The sequence below is a fragment of the Pongo abelii genome, chromosome 10 (assembly GCF_028885655.2).
Source record: "Pongo abelii isolate AG06213 chromosome 10, NHGRI_mPonAbe1-v2.0_pri, whole genome shotgun sequence".
NCBI classification, from domain to species: domain Eukaryota; kingdom Metazoa; phylum Chordata; class Mammalia; order Primates; family Hominidae; genus Pongo; species Pongo abelii.
In genome coordinates, this window is record NC_071995.2 from 111,695,841 (window position 1) to 111,719,869 (window position 24,029).

At 45.2% G+C, this 24,029-nt stretch overlaps 1 protein-coding gene across 3 annotated transcripts in view; it reads left to right on the forward strand.

The window, feature by feature from the left end:
- Positions 1 to 24,029, forward strand: part of RPH3A (rabphilin 3A) — a 344,016-nt gene that overhangs the window by 317,603 nt on the left and 2,384 nt on the right. For all 3 annotated transcript variants that reach the window (XM_054526605.1, XM_024256359.3, NM_001135477.1), the window contains 11 exon segments: positions 45 to 131; positions 640 to 702; positions 1,602 to 1,826; positions 4,069 to 4,148; positions 6,773 to 6,847; positions 8,295 to 8,404; positions 12,645 to 12,771; positions 14,856 to 14,912; positions 15,699 to 15,853; positions 19,438 to 19,519; positions 23,310 to 23,406. In XM_054526605.1, the coding sequence (XP_054382580.1) occupies positions 45 to 131; positions 640 to 702; positions 1,602 to 1,826; positions 4,069 to 4,148; positions 6,773 to 6,847; positions 8,295 to 8,404; positions 12,645 to 12,771; positions 14,856 to 14,912; positions 15,699 to 15,853; positions 19,438 to 19,519; positions 23,310 to 23,406 (1,158 nt within the window).

Genomic DNA, 24,029 nt, shown 5'->3' on the forward strand with positions numbered 1-24,029 from the left:
TGTGTGTGACACATAATGGCTGTTTTCTTTTCTTTCCTCTGCAGGTTTGAGACGGGCCAACTCAGTCCAGGCCTCCAGACCTGCCCCAGGCTCGGTGCAGAGCCCAGCGCCACCTCAGCCTGGGCAGCCAGGTACCTGCCACTCGCCTGCTAGCACCTGCCCAGGCTGTCACTCAGCTGTGACCCTCATACCTCCCATCCCTGCTTGCAGAGCATGTTGGGCTTTCTGCAAAGCTGCAGCCACAACTAAATCCTAAGCTCTTCGAAGACCCTTAGAACCAGTAATTCCTTGGGCCAAGAAGCTGGGCGGAGAGTGGCAGGAGGAGGCAGGGAGCATCTTACCCACCCAGTGCAGAAAGTGACGGCACCTCATTCGCCAGGGTTTCCCACCTCAAGGACCAATATCCCCATTTCACAGAGGAGCAAGTCAAGGCTCAGGAAGTTCCCACAGCACTGGGGCTTGGATCCAAGCCTTTCTAAATCCAAAAGCTCCCCTCCCAGTGGGACTGTTCCTGCAGCCTCAGGTACCTTTCTGCCTTTGGGCCTGTGTCCACACCTGTGAAATGAGAAGGAAAAGGTGAACCCCCAAATGATGCCACCCTCTCTGCTGCATCTCTGTTTGTCTCTTCTCCCTGCTCAGGGACCCCAGGAGGTAGCAGACTGGGTCCTGGGCCAGCAGGACGCTTTCCAGATCAGAAGCCAGGCAAGTATCTGCTTCCTCCCGAGCCTGCCCAAGTGGCCACCTCTCCCCTACCTCCCTGAGAGAGAGCAGGCAGCTGCCAGAACTTGACTCAGCCTGCACCCTGAGACCTGTCTGATGAGATCTAAACAGCCCCCCGAGTCTAAAACTTTAGATAGTCTGTACTAAGATTAGCTAGATAGAAATGCCAACACATATACTTTAGAGCATAGACTACCTGGGTTCAAATCCCTGCCCCTTCACTTCCTGGCTGTGTGACTTTGGGCAAGTTACTTAGCTTCCCTGAGCCTCAGTTTCCTTATTTATAAAATGGGAATAATACTAGGACCTACCTCACAGAATTGTTGGGAGGATTAAACAAACGAATACATAGAAAACCTTGATGGGTTGCCTGGAATATACTAAGCCCACACTGAGCAACAGTGGTTGCTATTAATATATATGATCAATATGTATCACCATCATATGTATCAGTCATAGCTACAAGACACTTTTTGCTTTCTCAGGCATCAGGCATTGTTTTAAGTCCTGCACCTATATTTGTTCATTAAAAAAAACTATTATTTGAGGAGCTTCAGATATTATAATTTCCATTTTATAGATAAAGAAACTGAGGCTCAGAGACATTAAGTAATTTGCCGTAGGTCACACTGCCAAGATTCAAACCCAGGCTGTCTGGGCTCCAGAGTCCACACCACTGATTTGTACCCCCACAAGGTCTGTTTTGCTTACGTCTGAATCAGCTTGAGGGGCTTATTGTCAAACACAGATCCCAAGTTCCCACTGCATATCCACTGATTCTGGGTGTAGCCGGGAATCCGCATCTTTTGAAAATGTCCCTAGGTGCTGCTGTTATGAAACGGGGACGCAGCTGCATGTTTCCTGTCCTTATCTCCCTGCAGAGGTAGCTCCGAGCGACCCCGGGACCACTGCCCCAACCCGAGAAGAGAGAACAGGGGGAGTCGGGGGCTACCCAGCAGTTGGAGCCAGAGAGGACCGAATGAGCCACCCCTCCGGACCCTATTCCCAAGCATCTGCAGCTGCCCCCCAGCCTGCCGCAGCCCGCCAGCCACCACCCCCAGAGGAGGAGGAAGAGGAAGCCAACAGCTACGATTCGGATGAAGCAAGTAGGTGGTGCCTAAGGGAGAGGTATCTTGGAAAAATCACTTCAGGAGCCAAGCCCAGGAAAACAGGAATGGCTCAGGGACAGCCCTGTCTATCCCCAGACCCCTAATATACCAGACCTAATAAACATATTAACCAAGTGATAGAAGTACAGATTTGTGTTTCTAAATTCACAAAATATCAGCTTCCTAAAGAGTAAGTGCTATATCTATTTTTTATTGTGGTAAAATACAAATAACATCAATGGTACCATGTAAATCATTTTAAAGATTACAATTCGGTGGCGTTGACTATATTCTTGATGTTCAGTCTACTAGTTCCTCAAGGCGTTAAACATAGAATTATTATATGACTCAGCAATTTTGCTCCTAGGTGTGAATTTTAAGTTTTTAAAACTCTTTAATGTATATCTTCTGAAAGTAATTTATTAATCATGAGTTAAAATTTACTGGGCATTTTCTCTTGCATCCTTATTAAATGCCTACAATGTACCTATCCCATCCAGGCCCCAAGTCCCAGGGATACACACACACATATACACACACACACACACACACACACACACACATACACCAGTGACATTTCCCCCCCTCCCCCGCTAACCCTGGTGTGCCTGGGGCAGCCTTTGTGAGCTAGAGGGAGGCAGACTTGTCGAGTGTCTGCATCCAATATGTGTTGGTGGGTGGGGACATTACTAGTTGTTTCTGATCAAGTGGAAAAACTGGATCCACACAGAAGGAACAGATCAAACGCTGTGACTGGCAACACGGCCTTGATCTGCCATGTCATCTCTCCTCATTGTAAAATGAAAAGCACAGCACCATCTCCCCCACAGGCTAAGGGGCAGATAAACTGAGATACCTTCTGGGAAGGTGCTTCATAAAATGGAAATCATTATTACATAGTGCTAAACACCCACGAGGAATTGTTGTTATGCGTATGGACATCAGAGGTAATAAAAGTCCACACGTGTTGGGCACTCATTTTGTGCTGGGCACTGTTCTGAGTGTATTCTGTGCATTTGCCTGTTTAATCTTCCCTACGAACCTGGGCATAGTTGCTTTTATGACTCTCATTTTACAGATTGAGAGATGAGGCTCTGAGAGATTGAGGGACTTGTCCAAGCTCGTCCAGTTAGTGCAAGGAGGGGCTGGTGGTCAATCACACAGCTGTAGCAGATCAGAGGCCAGGCCTGCATGGAAGATCAGTTGTTCCCCTTCGTGCCCTGTGCTCTCCCATGGATCATGGGTCTGCGGTCTCAGGAGAAAGGAGAGGAGTCCACCCACCTTGTCAGCCACAGGCTGGTTCTGCCCTGAAAATGCCCTGTCTATGCACCCTCTGCCTTCCCTCATCCTGGTCCTTCCCTAGAACACTGGCTACTACTCCTTCCAACAGCCTTAAATGTCCCCAACCCACCAAGCATAGACAAGTCCTCCCAGCCTCATGTCTGTCCCTGTTATTAACTTATCCCAGCAGTTTATTACAAACCTGTCTCCATACTCTGTACTCTTCACACACTCACTCATCTCTATATTTGACAAGGGTTTATTGAGCACGTACTAAGTGCCTCAAACTGTTCTAGATGCTGGGGATATCATGGAAAGAAAAAAAAAAGACAGACATGCCAGCTATTCTCCTGGAGCTAACACTCCAGTGAAGAGAGGCAGTTAACATACCAATGAATTCATTTTGAGTGGAGACAGAGCACCATAAAGGAAATAAAATACATTGAGTGACTCTGATGGTAGCTACTTTAGAGTGATCAAGGAGGGCTTCTCTGAGGAGGTGACATTTAAGCTGAGATATGGATAACGAGAAGGTGCCAGCCATGTAAGGATCTAGAGGGAGAGCATTCCAGGTAGAGGGAACAGCAAATGCTGAGACTCATTTATTCCTCCAGCAAATAAGTGAGCACCTACGATTATGTGCCCTGTGTTGTGCACACTGGGGACACAGCAGTCAACAAGATAATCCCAGCTATTGCCCTCATGGGGTTCTCAATCTATCAGGACAGAAAGGCATTACCTAGGCAAGTGCACAGATGATGAACTGATCACAGATGTCCTGAGTGCTCCAAGGTAGTGCAGGGTCTACCAAGATGAGGTACTCACAGCAAAAACCGAGTTTTCCTCTCTTCTGTAGTCTCAATTCATAGCCCAGCCTGGGCACATAGTAAGTGTTCAGGAAATGTTTGCTGAGTGACTGAATATTCGTTATCTTGGCTCCTGTCTCTGCCCCCTTCAGCCACCCTGGGTGCCCTGGAATTCAGCCTTCTCTATGACCAGGACAACAGCTCCCTGCAGTGCACCATCATTAAGGCCAAGGTGGGTGATGGGGACCAAGCAGGGGACCTCTCAGGATGCTCTGGCATGGCTGGGAGACCCAGATGGGGATGGGTGACCAGGCCTGTCTCCTGTTGTTGCTTGTCTATCGATGATAGTGACGGTAATGAGAAGAGTCACAGTAATTAGGCAAACTCCTCTCTGGGAGGCCTTCCTCCTCCAGGGATGGTCCCAGAGGGGTTTCACTTATCTGCAACCACCTCCTGGGAGTACATGCAGCTGGGCTTCAAGAGCAGAGTCGGCCTCTATCTGCCTGGGCCAGCAGTGTCTCTGGAGGGGATGGTGGAGGTTCTGCCTGGGAGGAAATGACAGCCTGGCTCGACAGCTGACATGGCCATGGAATGGTCCCATCCCTGTGTCTGCCTGAGGCCCCTTCTGCTGAAGCGGCTGTCACACTGGAGCAGCAGCCGAGACACAGGGCCACTAATATGGGCTTCCAAAGGGGCAGGACAGCCTCGCTGCAGGCTCTGGGGGAGTGAGCTGACTTGATTCCAGACCCCAGGGGAAAAAGCTGGGTGAAGCCAGTGCAAACCCCAGAAAGTAATTGACTAGGATTAAACCCCTACCCTGCAAAGCCCCAAGCCTGGTCCACACAGAAAAACAAGCAGGGGCTCAGGAACCAGGCTTCTTGGGTTCAGATACCAGCCCTGACCATTCCTAGCTGTGTGACTTGGGGGAAGTGACTTAACCCCTCTGTGTCTCAGTGTGCCTATTTGTAAATTGGGGATAATAGTAGTGTCTCTCCCATAAGGATAGTTGTGGGCACATGTTCCAGTGTTCCCAGGACAGTCCCCTTCTGTGCCTGTTGCCTCGCTATAATAATTAAGTGCTTCCTTTTTCACTCTTAAAATGTCTCAATTTGAATGATAAATGAGGTATGAAATGCTTAACATAACTCCTAGACCAACACATTCCTTTGCCCAAGGTCACTTTTTTATTGAGCACCAATTATGTGTCAGCATTTATTGGACACCTATTATGTATCAGCATTTATTGGACACCTATAATATATCATCATTTATTGAGCACCAATTATGTATCAGCATTTATTGGACACCTATCATTTATCAGCATTTATTGAGCACCTATAATATATCATCACTTATTGGGCACCAAGTATGTATCAGCATTTATTGGACACCTGTTTATTATCACTATGGCAAGCACTTAGATGCACTTAACACAGCCCCTCCACCCCCACCAATAACACAGTGAAGTAAGTGCATACATTGTTTTGTTTCCTTTTTATAGAAACTTCTGAGGTAGGGATTCTTATTAGCCCCATTGTACAGATGGGGAAACAGGCTTAGAAAGTTAAAGTCTGAGGTCACACAGCTGGTAAGGGATGGAGCTGATCTTTATAGGCAAGATCTCATTTAATCCTCTAAGAGCCCCATGAAGCAGGAGTTGCTGCCAGCCCCATTGAACAAGTGGGGAAACAAGATCCAAGGAGATCACTGGACACAATACACTTGACCCTTGAACAATGTGGGAGTTAAGTTAACCCCCTGAGCAGCTGAAAATCTATGGTATAACTTTTGATTCCCTAAAAACTACTACTAGCCTACTGTTGCCTGGAAGCCTTCCTGACAACATAAACAATCAATGAACACATTTTTTTGTATACTTTAGGTATTATGTACTGTATTCTTACAATAAAGTAAGCTAGCTGAAAGAAAATTCAACATTTGTTGAGAAAATCATAAGGAAGAGAATATATATTTACTATTCATTAAGTGGAAGTGGATCATCATGAAGGTCTTCATCCTCATGGTCTTCATGTTGAGTAGGCTGAGGAGGATGAGGAAGAGGAGGGGTTGGTCTTGCTGTCTCAGGGGTGGCAGAGGTGGAAGAAAATCCTCATATAAGTGGACCCACACAGTTCACACCCATGTTGTTCATGGCCAGTTGTGTATGGTATAAGTGCTGTGCAGAGGGATGATGGGAGCCCAGAGGTGGGACATCTGCCTGGTCTGAATGTAGGGGATGGACAGAGTATGTCTAAGCCCCAGGAATTTAGGGATTGCTCATTTTAACAAATCAACTTAATTCCTACCTACCCCAAACTTCCTTCCTCTATAGTATCTCATCTGCGCCTCATCCCAGCCCTGATGGATGGAGACAGTGAAGTCTTAGAAGAGAATGCAGGGGTCAGGGCCAGAATGCAAGAGTATCCTCCTTCCCCCGACCTTGCCTTTACTCTTCTGGGACATGTCCTCCTATCCTAGAAATAACAATCCAGCCTTGATCCAGTGTGTACCATATGCCAACACTTTACAGGTGGAATTGCATTTAAATCTCACCACCCCATGAAGCGGGTACTGTTCTCATCCCCATTTGACAGGTGGGGAAACTGAGGCTCAGATAGGTTAAGAAACTTGCCTAAGGTCACATAGCCAGGAAGTGACATGGCCAGGTTTAAAACCCTGTCTCCCGTCCCAGTACTCTTTCCATGATACTGCATTTCCCTTCTCTGTCTTTGGAGGAGGAAGCACACAGGGTGGACCAACAGGCAGGACAGATGCCAGGGGCTATGCCCATTGCCGATGACAGCTGAGCACTGGGCCCTCCTGAGGCCCTCACACCATTGCCTCCTTCTCTTGCAGGGCCTGAAGCCCATGGATTCAAATGGCTTGGCTGATCCCTACGTTAAGCTGCACCTCCTGCCAGGAGCCAGCAAGGTACCATATGGCCTGGGCTTCTCTGCAAACCGGGTGCATGGGCCCTGGCAGATACCCAGGGTTCTCAGCTCAGAGCCTAAAATAGCCTTATCTGCCCCAAATGCCCAATCCCACCTCATCCTGTGAGTAGCAAAGCCATTGCAGAGCAAGTAAAGGTATGTTCCAGGGGTCATTCTCCCTTGAGCAGGGGCTCTGCCCATTTCTCCAACTCAGAAACCTGGGATCTGGGCAGCTGCCAATGCCAGAAGAGAAGCAGATGCCCTGATGATGCCCTTCATCTGCTCGAACACCTTCAGCGGCTCTCCCACTGCTGACTCTGTCTCACCTCCCCCACACATTTTATGCCCCAACCACACACTCCTCATCTCTCAATAGAAATGAGTGGCTCTCTCCAAATTTTAGGACTAAGCACTTTGGAGAATATTCTCTGAAGCCCTGGCCCTCCCACCCTTCTCTCCCCTCCAGCTCACCAGCTGAGCATTGCTTTGCTCTGGGGTTAATTCTCCTCTCTGGGGATTGGCCTACCCAGAGTATATGGCTGGAAATGGAAGTGTGCCTGTCTGGTTTTTGTTTTGTGCTTTGTATTAATTTGACATGGACGTCCTAAAGGCAAAGGTGGCAGTACATCTGTCAAATGATCTTCAGAAAATGCCTGTTAAATACCCCTGCAAGTACCAAATGCTCCATGAGACAAAAGAGGACACATGTATGCACCTGCACGCCGCCCCCCACCCCCAACACACACGCATGTACTTTGTCTCACTCTTTTCTTTGGATCAAGGAAAGACAGTTCCTCACCTGGACAATGCCAAATGATGAAGTGTTTGGCCCCCGCTCCTCCTCACTCCCCAGTGATGTTTGCTTCTCTTCTAGATGCCCTCCTTTACCCACTCCTAATAGCCAAAGCAGCTTTGCTGAAGAATCTGATGTGAATCATTTGCATGTTAGCATGAATGAGATTTGTCACCAGGCCACCACTTCTGGGCATAGTTGCATTTCTAGCCTTCTCCGTCTTAGAGTAAAATGAAAAATGTTGGCCCCTCTAAGGAATTTTAGGCATGAAGGGTACTATTTGGGGGAACAGAGAGAACCGTCCCAACATCCCCTGCCTAAATGGGAATGGGTGACTCTCATTTCTGTCTCCCTGACCTATAAATGATTTCTTCTCAAAGGAAGATGTCTCTGCTTTCTTAAGGGAAAGTGCAAGGAGGAAGCTCAGTGCATGGAGGGAGAGGGGACCCAGTGTCAAGCATTGATCCATTTTTCTGTGGCCATGATCCTAGAGGACATCCCCCACTCCCTGAGAACATGCATTTGGGAATAACTAAGCCCCTGGACACTCCTATGGGGAAAGCCACCCACCACCCCACATCAGCCCAAACGATGGGGTTCCAGGACTGGCTCCCCACTGAGGTAGGTGTCTCTGTCCATCTCTCTGGGGCTCTAGTCCAACAAGCTTCGTACAAAAACTCTGCGGAATACCCGGAACCCCATCTGGAATGAGACCCTTGTGTATCACGGCATCACCGATGAGGACATGCAAAGGAAGACCCTCAGGTACCTGGCAGGCAGAGGGCAGAGAGGGAAGCAAAGGGGAGACTCGGGGCGGGTAGAACTGAGACTTGGGGTGAGGCCCCCAGGGCTTCACTCTAAAAAGATCTCTACATAGTTTATTTTTTTTCTTGCTTGTTTACTTTTACCAAAAAATGATATATATTTTTGGTCGAAATTTTGGAAAATACAGATAAGTTGAAACTGTTTACTGTTAACATCTTGGTATCTGTTCGTTCAAGGGGTGTGTGTTGGGGGATGGTGCGTGTGTGGGTGTGTATGTAAAAGTTTTTTCCTAATAAAACTGAGTGCTTATAAAAATGTTTATTACAATAGATCATCCCATTAATACATCTGTATCACTTAAGAATACATTGATGCCGTTTCGTATTCTTCTACAACATTGAATTATTAGGCTGGTGTGAAAGTAATTGCAGTTTTTGCCATTAGAAGTAATGGATATATATATTTATATATGGAACTTGCCTTTTTTTCTTAACAATATATCTCGGTGTTACAGCCATGAAAAGACATTTAAATCTACCTAATTTTTAACTGCCTGAGGATATTCCACAGAATGGATTTATCACAGATTTTTTAAATGTTCTTATTCTTAAATATTACAAATGAATAGAAAAGTGTAGAATATACTAAAACAAACATCCATGAACCCACCCAATACTTGATCTGTTAAAAATCTTGCTATTTTGCTGTTTGCGTCAGCTCTTTTTTAAGAAATAAAGCACCGCCGATGCAAGTTGAAGCTCCTTTTGTATATTCTATCTCCCACCCTGTCCTGTCCTGTTCCTTCTCTCCCAAGAGCTAAACACCATCCTGAATTCTTTGGGTATCATTCTCAAGTATGTCTTTTACTTCATAATTATGTATCTATAAACAATGCACAGTATTGTTTGGCATGTTTTAAATTTTATGTAAATGTTTATCAGTTTATTTAGCCAATTCCCTATGAGTGGACATTTAAATTGTTTTCAGCTTTTCTCTATTACAAACAAAGTTGCAATGAGCAACTTTATTCTTCCTTGTGTACATATGAGTGTTTCCTTAGGACAGAAACCAAAGAGAATTATTACTGGGTCATGGGATATGTGATGTTTTCCAAAACAATTTTACAAGACATGCAAACTGATTTCCAAATTGGCTGCAACATTATTCTAAGTAAATATTTTTATTGCGGCATAACATTCATTTAGCAAAATGCACATATAATAAGTGCACAGATTGATGAATTTTCACAATAGTGAACATACTGGGCTTAAGGAATGGAACATTCCTAGACTGCAGAAGACCCCCACTGTGGCCCCTTCCTATTGAATACTCCCCTGGGGTATTCAATATCCTAACATCTTACAGGACAAGATAATTTTGTCTGTTTTTGTTCTTTATATAAACGAAGTTGTATTGTGTGGCTCTTTTGTATCTATATTCTTTCATTTAACATTCTACGTGTGTATTCATCTAACTTGTGTGTAGTTGTAGATCATTCTTGTTGCTATTTAGTATTTTATTGCAGGAATATAACGCAGTTTTATTTATCCAGTTTATTGTTGATGTATTTGGGTGGTTTCTAGTTTGGGGCTATTACAAATAGTGCTGCTAGGAACATTCTAGTAGCCGTTTGTAGGTGCACCGGTGCACTCATTTCTGTTGCACATATACCTGGAAGTGTAATGATTGAGCCATAAGATATGGGTATGTCCAGCTTTAATAGAAACTGCCAGTTTTCCATAGTGGCTGTGCCAGTGTGCACTCCCATCAGCCATGCATGGGAGTTCCAGTTGCTTCACAGCCTCATCAACACTTTTTCATTTTGGCCATTCTGGTAGGTGTGCACTGGTGTTGCGTTGTGGTTTCAAATTTCCCTGATGACTAAGTACAACACTTTCTCTAATGTACACTGTTACATTTTGTGGTTATTTCATAATTTTCTTAAGCAGTTCCTCCATTGTACAGTATTTGTTATTTCTGCATTTTTCATAGTTATAAACAATATTGTGACAAACATCTTTGTAGTTAAATATATTTCTAATTTTGTGTAGGTACATAGTAAGCGTATATATTAATATTCATGAGGTATATAGGATAATTTGATACAGGCATACAGTGTGTAATAACCGCATCATGAGTTTTTTAAATGAGTTAAAATAAATGTTTTTTTAATCACCTCAAGCATTTATCCCTGTGTTATAAACAATCAAATTATACTCTTTTCACCATTTTTAAATGTACAATTAAATTATTATTGACTATAGTCACCCTGTTGTGCTATCAAATATTAGATCTCATTTATTCCTTCTAACTATTTTTTGGACCCATTGTAGTTAAATATTTTTGTACTTGCCTTGTGATATATTTGAGGTAAATTCCTATAAGTGGTGCTACAGAGTCAAAAACAGTGATTATTCTCTTATGTCTTTGGAGATGCATTGCCCTGAAGAAGGATGATATTGTTTACACCCCAACCAGCTCAGTAGAGACAGTTTTTTCTCCAGTGTTAGACAGTGCAGGACTCAGCTACAAGGGTGTTTAGGCCCTCCAGGACTTTGAACATTTGTTCAACTAATGTTGGTGGCCAAGGAGTGTGGTACTTTTACAGTCCCTTCCTGTCCCCCAAGAATGCCTCCCATGCCTTGGAGGACAATAAGTCCTTTCCTCTCTTAGTATATGTCAGGATAAATTATCATGCCATGACTGGTCCTTTTGGTCTCCTATGGCAGCAGTTTCCAATCTTTCTGGCACCAGGGAACAGTTTTGTGGAAGACAGTTTTTCCATGGACTGGGGTAGGGAGAGGGATGGTTACAGGATGAAACTGTTCCACCTTGGATCATCAGGCATTAGATTCTCATAAGGAGCGTGCAAACTAGATCCCTCACATGTGCAGTTCACAATAGGGTTTATGCTTCTATAAGAATCTAATGGTGCCACTGATCTGACAGGAGGCGGAGCTGAAGCAGTAATGCTTGCTCACCTGCTGCTCACCTCCTCCTGTGCAGCCAGGTTCCTAACAGGCCACAGACTGGTACTGGTCCATGGCCTGAGGGTTGGAGACTCTTGTCCTAAGGGACATTTCTTATGACCTGCCTTTTTTGTGCCACTATTACTCAATGCTGTGTAAGGTAGATAACAAAAGACAATATATTACTATAGGATTCAGGGAGACCTGGATTCAAACCCTGGTTCTACCTCTTATTAGGGAAAAATTATTTAATATTTCTGGGCCCCAGTATCTTCTCCAAACAGTAAATGCAGTTGTTTTGAAAGAGGAAAAATTAAATGAGAAAAGTTCCTAGCCTGACTTTGCAAAAGAGGATGCTCAAATGGCCATAAAGTATATGAGAAGGGGCTCAACTTTTTTAGTCATCAGGGAAATGTAAATTAAAACTAGTGACATACTATGACCCATCCAGAAAGGCTAAAATTAGAGACTGACATAATTGAAGTCAAAGAGAATAAAGAGTGACCAGAACCTTTATAAACTGCTGATAGGGACATAATTGGTGGAACCGCCTTGGAAAACTGTTTTGAAGTTTCTACTGAAGCTAAACTTATGCCTAGTCCATGGCCAGCAACCCTACTCCTAGGAAAATACTCAATAGAAATATGTACAGGTATATACCAAAAGACATGAACATAAATATTCCATAGCATCATTATTCATAATAACTCAAAACTAGAAACAACCTGTATCAACAGCAGAATTATTATGGTATATTTACACAGTGGAATACTATGCAGCAATAAAAAGGATAAGTTATACTGTGCATGGATGCATCTCACAGACATAATCTTGAGCAAGAGAAGCCAACATAAAAGAGTCTATATTATATGATTCCGTTTATATGAAGGTCAAAAACCAGACAAATGACTTCATGTGGCCAGAGGCAAGAGAGTGGCCATCTTTGAGACAGGCAGTGACTAGAAAGGATCCTGAGGGTCTTTCAGTCTTTGGAATGTTTTATATCTTGACCTAGGTGGGAATTACATGGGTATATACAAATCAAGTGTTCATCAAGCTGTAAGCTAAATTTATGCACTTTACTGCATGTCAGTTATACTGCAATAAAGAAGAAATTAAAGGTATTTGGCCCAGTGATAAATAAATAGGAAATCATATTATTTCCACGTACATTACACATTCCTTACCAGCATCAGCTGCAACTCTTGGCACACAGCAATGTCTCAATATTTGTTCCTGTTTCTCTCTCTACCCCCTTGTGTTGGTGGCAGGATCTCCGTCTGTGATGAGGACAAATTCGGCCACAATGAATTTATTGGTGAGACCAGATTCTCCCTCAAGAAACTGAAGCCCAACCAGAGGAAGAATTTCAACATCTGCCTGGAGCGAGTGATTCCTGTGAGTGACTTTACCCTGAGGATCTGATAGGAGGAGAGGAGATTGGGGGAGCTGCCTTCCTCTGGGTCTGAATTGGGGGAAATAGATCCACGGGGTATTGGGTAGCAGAGGCACTGCAGCAGGTCTGCAGAGGAGAGTCAAGATTCCAGCTCACAACCTCAGGCTGCAATCTCTCTCTGCCTTTCACAAACCCTGTGTCAGCATCACTTCAAACATGAGTTCTTCTTGGCCAGACTGGATGGACAGCATGGCAGGGGCAGTGTGGGCTTCCTGGATTCAGAGCCAGCTCTGCCACTTGCTGCTCCATGGCCTTGGCCAAGGGGCTGGACCACTCCAAGCCTCAGTGTTCTTGTCTGTAACGTGGGTGTTATAACAGCACCTGCCTCTTGGAAGGGTTGTGTTTTAAAAAATAACATAATCAAAATAGAACTTAATGCATAGTAAGCACTCATAAATTAACAGTTGTTAGTGTAGGAAATATTGCTGCCTTACCCACCTGTCAGTCATGAAGTCAGAAAGCACCATGTAGATAAACAGGAGGCAGCATAGCCTAGAGTTTAAGAGTATGGGCTCTGCAGCCAGACTCTCAGGTGTGAATCCTGGCTCTGCCACTTAGGGTATAACCTGAGGCAAATTATTTAATTTCTCTGGGCCTCAGATGTCTCATCTGTAAAATGGGATACTGTAGTACTAATCTCATAGGATCTTTTAAGGATTGAATGTGATAATAACATATGAAGTATTAGAACTGTCATTGTTGTTGTCAGATGTGATTCTTGCTCTTTGAGAAAATAGCAAGGATCAAAATGAGGTTCTGCAATGGGGTTGCACCTCAGAATTAACTTGGAGATTCTAAAACCAGAGCTTTACAAACTAAGATTTGTGGGGATCTCCCCTGGAGATTCTGTTTTAGTGGGGTAGGGTAGGACTCAACAATCTATATTTTTAGAGATAATTCAGGCTGCCTTGAGGGTAGCAAGTCTCCAAGGTCTCTGGGCACTGGCCAGAGCCCAGCTCTCCTACAACACCAGCACCCCTGGTCTGTCTGGGCAGCCTGCCTGCTCTCCACAGGGAAGCTATGGGGTGCAGGAGGGGAAATCCTGCAGCATCTTCCCACTAGACGGCCAGCCTGAGGATGGAATGTCTGCATGCCATGCCATAGTTTTATAGCTCAGGCAAAGGAATAAGACCAAACAAGGAAAATTGCAAGGAAGGATTTCCACTGAATTCCAGGCTCAAAATAAATCCTTAAAGACATCCCTAGGAGCGAGGCATTTCTTCTGGGCTTTTGCCTGGTGACAGCTGGGTCTTCAGGCTTCTCTTCCTTCTCCAACTCCATGAGTCCAGTTGGCCAGGACAATGGCCAGGCCCTTGCCTGGGTCATCAGCCTTTGGGTCTTCCCATCTTGCTATGGTGAATGCAGCCAGCCCCAGAGACATGGAGGTGCAGGACACCCAGAGGGCTGCAGCAGCTGCAGAACACTACTGATCATCTTCTTTTGCTCTTTGCCGTTAAACCTTAACCCTTGCACCATCAACCTCCCCCATTATGTCCCACTGAGGGCCCTTCCCGTCTGAACCTCAGGTTTCCTCCTCTCCAAAGTGGGGAGGTTGAATTTAACCAATGGTTTTCTAACTCTGTTTCCCAGAGCCTAGAGTTCAGCAAAAGGGCCCCAGGGGCCATGAAAGGAAAAACACCTGGTGGGTCAGACCCCAAGACCCCTGAGCCACTTCAGCCAGAGAAAAATGAAATCTTGTCTGTTTGTGTGGAATGCTCTGACACTTATTGGCTGTGTGACCTTGGGTAAGGGGCTTAACTACTCGGACCTTCAGCATCCTCATTTGTAAAATTGGAATTGTAACAGAACCTATATCATAGGTTGTTATACATTCACATAGCTTGCCATATGGCTAAGTTTTATAAATTTTAGCTAAAAGGGAGAATGCGGGAGGGCCACAGTAGCTTAAGAACCCACTTTCATGGCTCTGGATGGTAACAGAAGTGCGAGGGGTTTCTGGTCCTTCTTATGCAGGAAGATGAGCTCCATAGACAATGTTATCTTTTATTTGTTTTCTTCTTTTAAGATGAAACGTGCTGGGACCACTGGGTCAGCCCGAGGCATGGCTCTTTATGAGGAGGAGGTGAGCACTGAGCAGGAATTGAAGCCACAGTAGGGGTCTGTGCTGGGCTAGGCTAGCATCTTCCCCTTCTCTCCCTCCCTGGCCCCTTCCTCACCCATTCTCTTGCAACCACCCCACTGTTGATTTGCCTTGAGAGCGACCCTTTGCCCAAGTTGTTTGAGCATGAGACAAGTGATGTCCTCTCCACACCTAAGCCTCTGAGGAGGGGGCAGCCCGTTTCTCTCATACCCAGGATGCCCACCAGTTTTTTGGCCTTGTTGTCAGAAGCTCTGTTGACAGTTCTACTGACTAGGGCAATGGCACACTCCTTTCTTGGGGTGGATGCGTTCTTTGAGCTGTGTGCGTGGCAGAAACTGAACTAAGCCTTCATGCTGTCTGCCTGGGTCCCTCATATGACCCCAAGGACTGCCCTTTAAGAAGACTGGTTGTGTTAAGGGAGTCTGAGATCAGAGGCAATAATCTGTCTGGGGCCAGGGTCAAGGCTCAGTCCTGGGTTAGAGCCAAAGCCAATCAGTGACCCGGAGCAAGTTTAATCTGTGCTCACAGTCAGAGTCTGTTTATGTCTAAGTCAAAGGGAAGCCATTGGTCCCCATGTGCCTGAGACCGGTCCTCAACTTTCACCTTTGGCTCCTCCTTGGAGGCTAGGCCGTTTGCTGTCCCTGGCGCTGGCTCCCTAGAGCTGGCCAAGCTCCGCCTGCCCTTCATAGGTTCTTCTCTAATGCTCACCTTTCAAATTGCCTGGCCCTCTCCCCTCCAAGGCCCACACTGCCTTTTCCCCCAATGCAGCAGGTGGAGCGTATTGGTGACGTCGAGGAGCGTGGCAAGATCCTGGTCTCCCTCATGTACAGCACACAGCAGGGAGGCCTCATTGTGGGCATCATACGCTGCGTGCACCTGGCTGCCATGGATGCTAATGGCTACTCAGATCCATTCGTCAAGCTGTAAGTCAATGCCTTGGGGCTACAGGTGGGACCCGAAGGAGTCCTGGAGCCTTGGAAAAGGAGAACCAGAGAGTTTCACCAAGATCGTTGTACACTGAGACCCAGAGAGGGCAAGGAACTTGCGCAAGAACACAGTGAAACAAATGCCTACAACTGGCAAGAATGTGGGTCTGGAGTCCCAGGCAGTCAAACTGGTGTGTCACTTGCCCACAGGCAAAGCTTTGTGGCTCTGTCCTCTTGAGGGCCTGCTGATGGCTCTACAACTAAGCTGATTAGTTATAGTAGCCCCATTTGTAGCTCCCAGGAGTTGGCCGCACACCCCTCGGACCGCTCAGACCTCCACCACCAAAGAGGCCATCTGGCATTTTCCAGATTCATTCTGGAAATGCTCAGAAAAAAAACATGCCTTCAATCTGGGGTCTGTTCCAGTAATCTCATCATGGAGAATAAAAGAGACTCTGTTATCTGTGGTAGTCCAGATCCTCTGAGAAGAAGATGCCAAAATAGGATTAAGCAGACAAAGTGTTTATCAGGGGAAATGCCCATTCCAGGAAGTCTGGGGGGAGTCAGGGGAGAAAGGGAGAGATGTTAGACTACAATGCAAGTCTGACCTGAGTGAGGGGAATAGGTAGGGAAGTTGGAGGGAAGCATTCCAGATACAAGTTCAGTAAGGCCACCAGGGAGTCCTCAAGCCAAAACTGGCCATCAGACATGTCCTGTATCTCATAGGAGTGGGCCAACCTTAGCATCCCTGCCAGGCCCAGTCATTGGCTGGCAGCATGGCCTTGGCACAAATATGTCATGGACTTCCAAGCACTGCATCCAGGGCCTTGGTCAGTTACGCTTCCTGTAGCTGGAGGTCTGCCAGGTGCAATCTCATAGCCACCGCTGTGTCAGATATCAGGCCCTATTCTCATCTCTGTCAGCTGCTGGCTGTGGACTCTAAGCAAGTTATTTAGCTTCTCATTCAGTTTCTTCATTGGTAAAATGGAGACAAGAGTTCCACTTATCTCCAAGAGTGGGCTTAGGGCTCAAATGAGATAGCACAAAGAAAGCAACCAGAATGGAGCCTGGTACAGAAATGTTTAGCACCTCAGTAGAATTCTGCTGGCTTTGGGGCAGCAACATGTATGTTTCTGTGGATGTGGATCTCCATGGAGCATGGAGTCTCCAGTATGCTCTAGCTGTGTGACCTGGGGCTCATAGCTTAACATCTCTAGGCCTCAGTGTGCTCATCTGCAAAATGGACAGAGTAATACTGTGTATTAGTTCAGGTCCTCCAAGAAGGAAACACCAAGAGAAGATGAGGTGTGCGAGAGATTTGTTGGGGAAATGCCTGTAGAGGAGATAAGGAGGAATCCAGAGGGGACCCATAGAGACCACAGACCTTGCTACAGGTATGATCCCTGTGGAGCAGAGAAGGAAGGAAGTTTGGGTAGAAACAATCTTAGGCTTAGCTCCAAGGAAGCTGCACTGTTTCATCCAAGGTGATGGAGAATCCTTGAGCACAGTCACCCATCAGAGGAGTCCTGCATTTCCCAGAAATGGGGCTGCCTATTAGTGTCCCTGCTAGGGTCAGTTATTGGCTAAGAACACTTGTGGGAAGCGTGGCTTCAGCAAGAACATCATGAATACAGAGCCCAGTAGCTTGTTCGTCAACTTTACCCCCTGCAATTGGAGAATGCAGGCTGAGAGGTACATTTTCAAGGGGTCTGGTATACAGTAAATGCTAATAAACACCTGCCATTATGGTTATAAATAACCACCATCACTGTCCTTACTCATGGCAAAGAGTATTTACTAATATCCCCTCCAGTTGGGAGACACTCCCCCCACCTCCACTGCCTCTGATAACAGAGGCAAAGCTTCCCTTTAGTTCATGGCCAAAGAACAGATTCATGTGGGCTGTCTTTCAGATTTCCTTAGAATGAAGATTTAGTTAACAAAGAACACACACGTCAGGGACAAGTTTGGTTTCTAAGAGTAATTTGATTTTATTTCCTCATACGACCTAAGAGAGGAAATGAGCTCAAGGGGTGCTGTCCAGCACTCCATTAGAGGTCAGCCATGTGCAGATTGGTTTCCTTAAATAATTCTCTCTAAAACACCCTCCCCCATCCACACGATCCTTCCAGAAGTAGAATTGCCGTGGTCACCAGTGAAGCAGCTGACCTGCTGGGTGCAGTTATGGGAGAAAAAATGGGAGACCACTAAGCAGTTTCTGATCAAATAAAGATTTTTTAAAAGCCAGAACTTCCCATTATTTTTGCTTAGCTCTTTGGTAAGCTTTAATTCCTCATTTTTGTCTCTTCTTGAAAATTATCCTCAAAACCACTTCTGTAGATGAGAATGAAACGTTCGCCCTCTTTACAGGTCAAGAAACGGAGGCACAGTAAAGTTACGCTCACGTTTAAAGTTTCTCCACTGGTGACAACCTGAATCAGAATCCAAATGTCCCAGCCCTTAGGAGTGTTTAGCCCATTGTGTTTACTCACCCAGGAAATATTTTGTTTGGTTTTGTTTGTGTTTTGTTCTCTCTCTCTTTTTTTTAAGAGACAGGGTCTCACTCTGTCACCCAGGCTGTAGTGCAGTGGTGTGATCATAGCTCACTGCAGCCTCAAACTCTGGGGCTCAAGAGATCCTTCCACCTCAGCCACCTGCGTACCTGGGACTGCAGGCATAGACCACTGTGCCCAGATAATTTTTGTTATTTTTTATAGAGACGGGCTCTCACTATTTTGCCCAGGCTGGTCTGGAACTCCTGGGCTCAAGTGGTCCTCCCGCTTTGGCCTCCTAAAGTGCAGAGATTACAGGCACGAGCCACCATGCCCAGCCTCACTCAGAAAATATTGATTGAGTACCTACTATGTGCCAGACATTGGGCCTCACTGCAAAAGAGCCCTGTAGGCAGAAGAAACAGTTTGCTCAAAGGCCCTTGGGTGGAAAGGAGAAGTAAGGAGTGGGGTGAAGAGGATGGCATAAGGTTAGGCTGGGATGGAACAGAAACCCAACACACACGGTCTTAAGGCCACGTGAAGGATTTTGAACTCTCCTCTGAGTTTAAAAGGAACCCAGTACATAGTTCTGAGCAGTGGAGTGACAATAATCAGATTTGCATCTTCCCCTTTCTGTGCATACACCCAGCGTCTCTCTAGGGATTGGGGACAGCCTAAGGTGGGATAGATGGTAAAATGCCAGGCACCACCAGCCATGACCGTCAATTTGACTTATGGGGAGAAAGTGAGCATGCTAAGAACACAGACTCTAGATGCAACATCTGGATTCAATCCCAGCTATGTGAGCTAGGGCACACTTCTGCCTCTCTGGATCTCAGTTTCTGTGTCTGTAAACTGAGTGGTTGTGATTCTACCGCCTAGGGTCATGTGGGGATTAAATACGCCTAAGGTGCTCAGTCAAGTGCCTGGTACCAAGCAGATGCTCTAATGCACACTGGTCATTATCAATGTTGATCCCTGTCCGATTTATTCATCAATTCATCCTGATAAAGAAGGGGCCTTTGGGGCCAAGAGGCTGTTCTTATTAATTAAACGTCATCCATAATAGCATGTTGTGTCTCCTCCCAGCTGGCTGAAACCGGACATGGGAAAGAAGGCCAAACACAAGACTCAAATTAAAAAGAAAACTTTGAATCCCGAATTCAATGAGGTAAGGCTGCCCTATTCTTTGTCATGCTCTGGGATATTTGCTGTGTGTTAGAGAGGCACAAATTCCTACTAGAAGGTTGTAAGTCACATAAAAAAAAAACTTTCTGTGATAGATCAGATTGAATTATCTAAAGAAGCAGGAATGAGTTCCTTGTCACTGGAAGAAATCAAGCCTAAGACAAAAGCCCACAGATTAGGAATGTCGTAGGGAGGAAGCAGTGTTTGGGAAGAGATTGAACTAACTCGTCTCCAACGTCTTCACCAATTCAAGTAGTCTCTAATACTGAAATTCAAGGGAATAAATAGGTACAGTGATGCTCTTTACCATCCACCCCGTTGACACTGCCCTGTCCTTCACTCCTCATGTCCATCCAGTGCATCAAGTCTTGTTGAAACCACTGTTTGGACACCCATTGAATGTGCTCCTTCCTCTCCATTCTCACAGCTACTGTCTTGCCTCAGACCCTGACATTTCAGGCCTGGACGGTTGCAGTAGACTCCTAACTCATTTCTGTGTGCTTGGCACCTCCACCACATAAGTTTGAGCTTCGTAAAACACAAATCTGAATTTGTCACCCCCTTGCTTCAGTAACTCAGCAATGGCTCTCGAATTTCTTAGTATGACAATCAAGCCCTTTCAAACTCACCTCCATCCCTGCCTTGTCTCATACACCCTCTCCTCAAGTGACACTCACCTCCACGCAGGTCTCTTCACACCTGCTGCTCCCTTTTCCTGGACTGTCCTCTCCCTCTTCCTCTCTGGAAAACTCCTACTCGTCCTTCAGGACTCAGCATAAGAATTACCTCCTGCAGATGTGCTTCCTCTATGTTTCCAGATACTGTGCATCCCTCCAGTTTCCAAATCCAGTGAAATCTGGATTTCACTTCTCTGTGGACAAGCCTGTCAGACACTAGGGGTCCAGAAATATCTGTGAAATTAATGAAGAGTTGAATGGAGGAAAGAGTAGAAGAGTAAACGAGTTCTAATCTAAACCACATGTATGGTTCTGATCGAGACCTAAATAAAGACAAAGAAGTGCCATGAGAAGTGTCTCGAAGTGCCATGAGAAATGTCTCAAAGTGCCATGAGACACCAGCTCTGACCCCAGAGCCACATCCCTGAGCCTTGCTCCATGCGCAGAGCAGGAATAAGTCTGTGTTCATGCTCCATGCCTGCCTGGAGCAGCCCTGGGTGCTGTTCTACCCACTGAATCTCCTTTCTCTGCCCTGCTCCTGAGATCTGATGTTGGGTCAGAGCTGGCTAATATTGAATTTAATCGTATATTGCAAAGTGGGAAAGGGAAGTTACAGCACAGTAGGTTTAGTATTGTTTGCTTTAAAAAAAAAAAAGAAAAAGAAAAACATACACCCATATACACCCACATGCAGAATGTGCTGTGTAAACAGAGTTCAGAATAATCACTGAGCAGTCAGCTCAGCCCTTCCTCTCTAGGCCCCTCTTTCAGCTGAACCCTTGATTTCCTAACTCATATCATGGATTTTGAGTAAGGAGCCATTTATAGCTGTCCTGCCCTATACTCTCCTGGAATATGAGCAAGTCACAAAACATGAAATCCGAGTAAACTCATTAGCTGTGAATCAAGACCAGACACCATATCGCATAATAAACTGATGCAAAAATATTTTTCAATGTTGGTCCTCAGCGTTGGTGAGCATGTGGGCAAATCCACACACTACTGGAGAGAAAGCAAACCTCTGAAGGAAAGTTTGCCAAAACACTTTCAAAACTGTCAAATGTTAAAAGTTAAGTTCCACTTATTTGGGGAATAGGTAGTGCAGTCACATATTTCAAAATTCAGAAAGCACAAAGGGATATCCAATCAAAGTCCCCCTCCTACCCCAGCCTTGTTGGCATCTACTTCATTTCTTATGACGCAAATATATTATCAATTTCTGAGATGTATATACATATACAAAGCAAGTATATGTGTAACCAGCTTTCTTATTGTACACAAATGGTATCACAGTATAGCCACTATTCTCCATCTTAAAATGTTACAAACTCAAACATTCACTTCTCAAAATCTATTCTAAGTAAATCATCATGGACGTACATAATGATTTAGCTACAAGGGTTACTTTTTTTTTTTAACATATATGTAATGATATAGGTTGATTTTTTTTTTTTTTTTTTTTTTAAGACAGGATCTCGCTCTGTCACCCAGGCTGGAGTGCAGTGGTGCGATCTCAGCCCACTGCAACTTCCACCTTCTGGGCTCAAACAATTCTCCTGCTTCAGCCTCCCAAGTAGCTGGGATTACAAGTGTGCACCACTACACCTGGCTAATTTTTTGCATTTTTAGTAAAGACTGGGCTTCACTGTGTTTGCCAGGCTGGTCTCGAACTCCTGGCCTCAAGAGGTCTACCCAGCCTTGGCCTCCCAAAATGCTGGGATTATAGGCATGAGCCACCACACCCAGCTGCTACAAGGGTCACTTTTATGGTATTTTTGATGATAGTGAAAAACTGGAAATAACCTAAATACCCTTAAGGATTAGGTTATGGCCACACAGCCACACAGTCACACAGCCATAAGTTTGAGCTTTGTAAAACACAGCCACACAGCCACACAGCCACACAGCCACACAGTCAGTCACAGCCACACAGTCACACAGCCACACAGCCACACAGCCAGTCACAGCCACACAGTCACACAGCCACACAGCCACATAGCCACACAGTCAGTCACAGCCACGCAGCCACACAGCCACATAGCCACATAGCTATTAAGTACAGCCATTTGAAATGATGATGTAGAAAAATATTTGAAAAATATTTGAGAACATGCTAAGTTGGTTTTTGCCCAAAGTTATAAATGAAAAAGGAAGTGACAATACTGTATGTTCAGCATTACTTAGTTAACAAAAAATGTATACATCACTGTGAACACATGTGGGGGAATGTTGACATGATTATTCTTGGTTAGTTGGATTACTAGGAATTGGGGGTGGGGGGTTCTTCTTTGTTTTAGTAATGAACATAAAATGAATTTTGTAATTAGGCAGAAAAGCTATTTTTTAAAATTCAGATTGTCTGGGAATATATGTACTCAGTCCACTTCAACTGTATTTATTTATTTATTTATTTATTTATTTATTTATTTATTTATTTTTGAGACAGAGTCTCGCTCTGTGGCCCAAGCTGGAGTGCAGTGGCATGATCTCGGCTCACTGCAACCTCCACCTCCCTGGTTCAAGCGATTCTCCTACCTCAGCTTCCCGAATAGCTGCAATTGCAGGTGCCCACCACCATGCCTGGATAATTTTTGTATTTTTAGTAGAGATGGGGTTTCACCATGTTGGTCAGGCTGGTCTTGAACTCGTGACCTCAAATGAGCCACCACCTTGGCCTCCCAAAGTGCTGGGATTACAGGTGTGAGCCACCGGGCCCGGCCACTTCAACTACTTTTAATTCCTAAGCAATAAAAAAGGGGATGCCCCTTCAGAAGCTACCAGAGGGGAAGGACTGAGTTCATGGCCATTTACCTACAAGGAAACTTGAGCTCTATTAGAAAAACCTCACCAGCCTTCCCAATTTCAAGCAGAGAATTCACTGAAAAGAGGACAACAGTGCTTTGTTACACAGAGTGTTTGTTGGAAGGGGATCACTGGACCTGGGGCAGAGGATCGGAGCGGGAAGACCTCCTTGCTCCCAGAATGCCAGCTCAAGGACCTCTCCTTGGCCCGTAACCCCTTGGACTCGGCCTCTTACCTCCCAATGCTGTGGGTTCAGAGGGCTCTTACTCACATTTCTTCCTCTGTTGTATCCAGGAGTTTTTCTATGACATCAAACACAGTGACCTGGCAAAGAAGTCACTGGACATTTCAGTCTGGGACTATGACATCGGCAAGTCCAATGATTACATCGGTGAGTGTTCCTAACTCCAGAGAAAACGCCCTCCTCTGTCCTCCCCAGAACAGGAGAGCCTTATCCAGGGCTACAGAGAGTTGAGGTCATTGCTTTTCTTTTGGCAACCTCATTGTTCAAATGCTAAATTGAGACCCATGACCCTGCCCTTGGTCCAATTTGGGGATGTCTTTACATGAAGAGGCTTATAAAACTTGATTATTTGTTGAACAAATCACCTCCAGTGGGATAATTAAATCACAAGAGAGATGTGCGTTCTCTGCAGAAAGCAGGGTGCAAAAGAATTCTTCTTAATTTATTTGCATGTCCAGGATAAAATTTTTAATTTTTTATTTCCTGTTTGAATCATGAGGAAGAAAATCAATTAAAGATGAAGCAGGGGGGTGGGGACTCCAGGCAAGGGACAGAGCCTGAGCTAAGGGGTAAAGACAGCATTGAGCAGGATGATGAACCTCTTTGGAAATAGACAATGAGTTCCCAGAAATAGTGGGAGATAAGTTTCAGTGAGTAGAATGGTGATTTGTAGAAAGCCTTTAAAAATAGACAGTGAAATTATGACTCAGTGGAACAGTAGGGAGCCATTGCAGGTTCTTGAGGCAGAGAAGGACCGTAGCAATAATAAT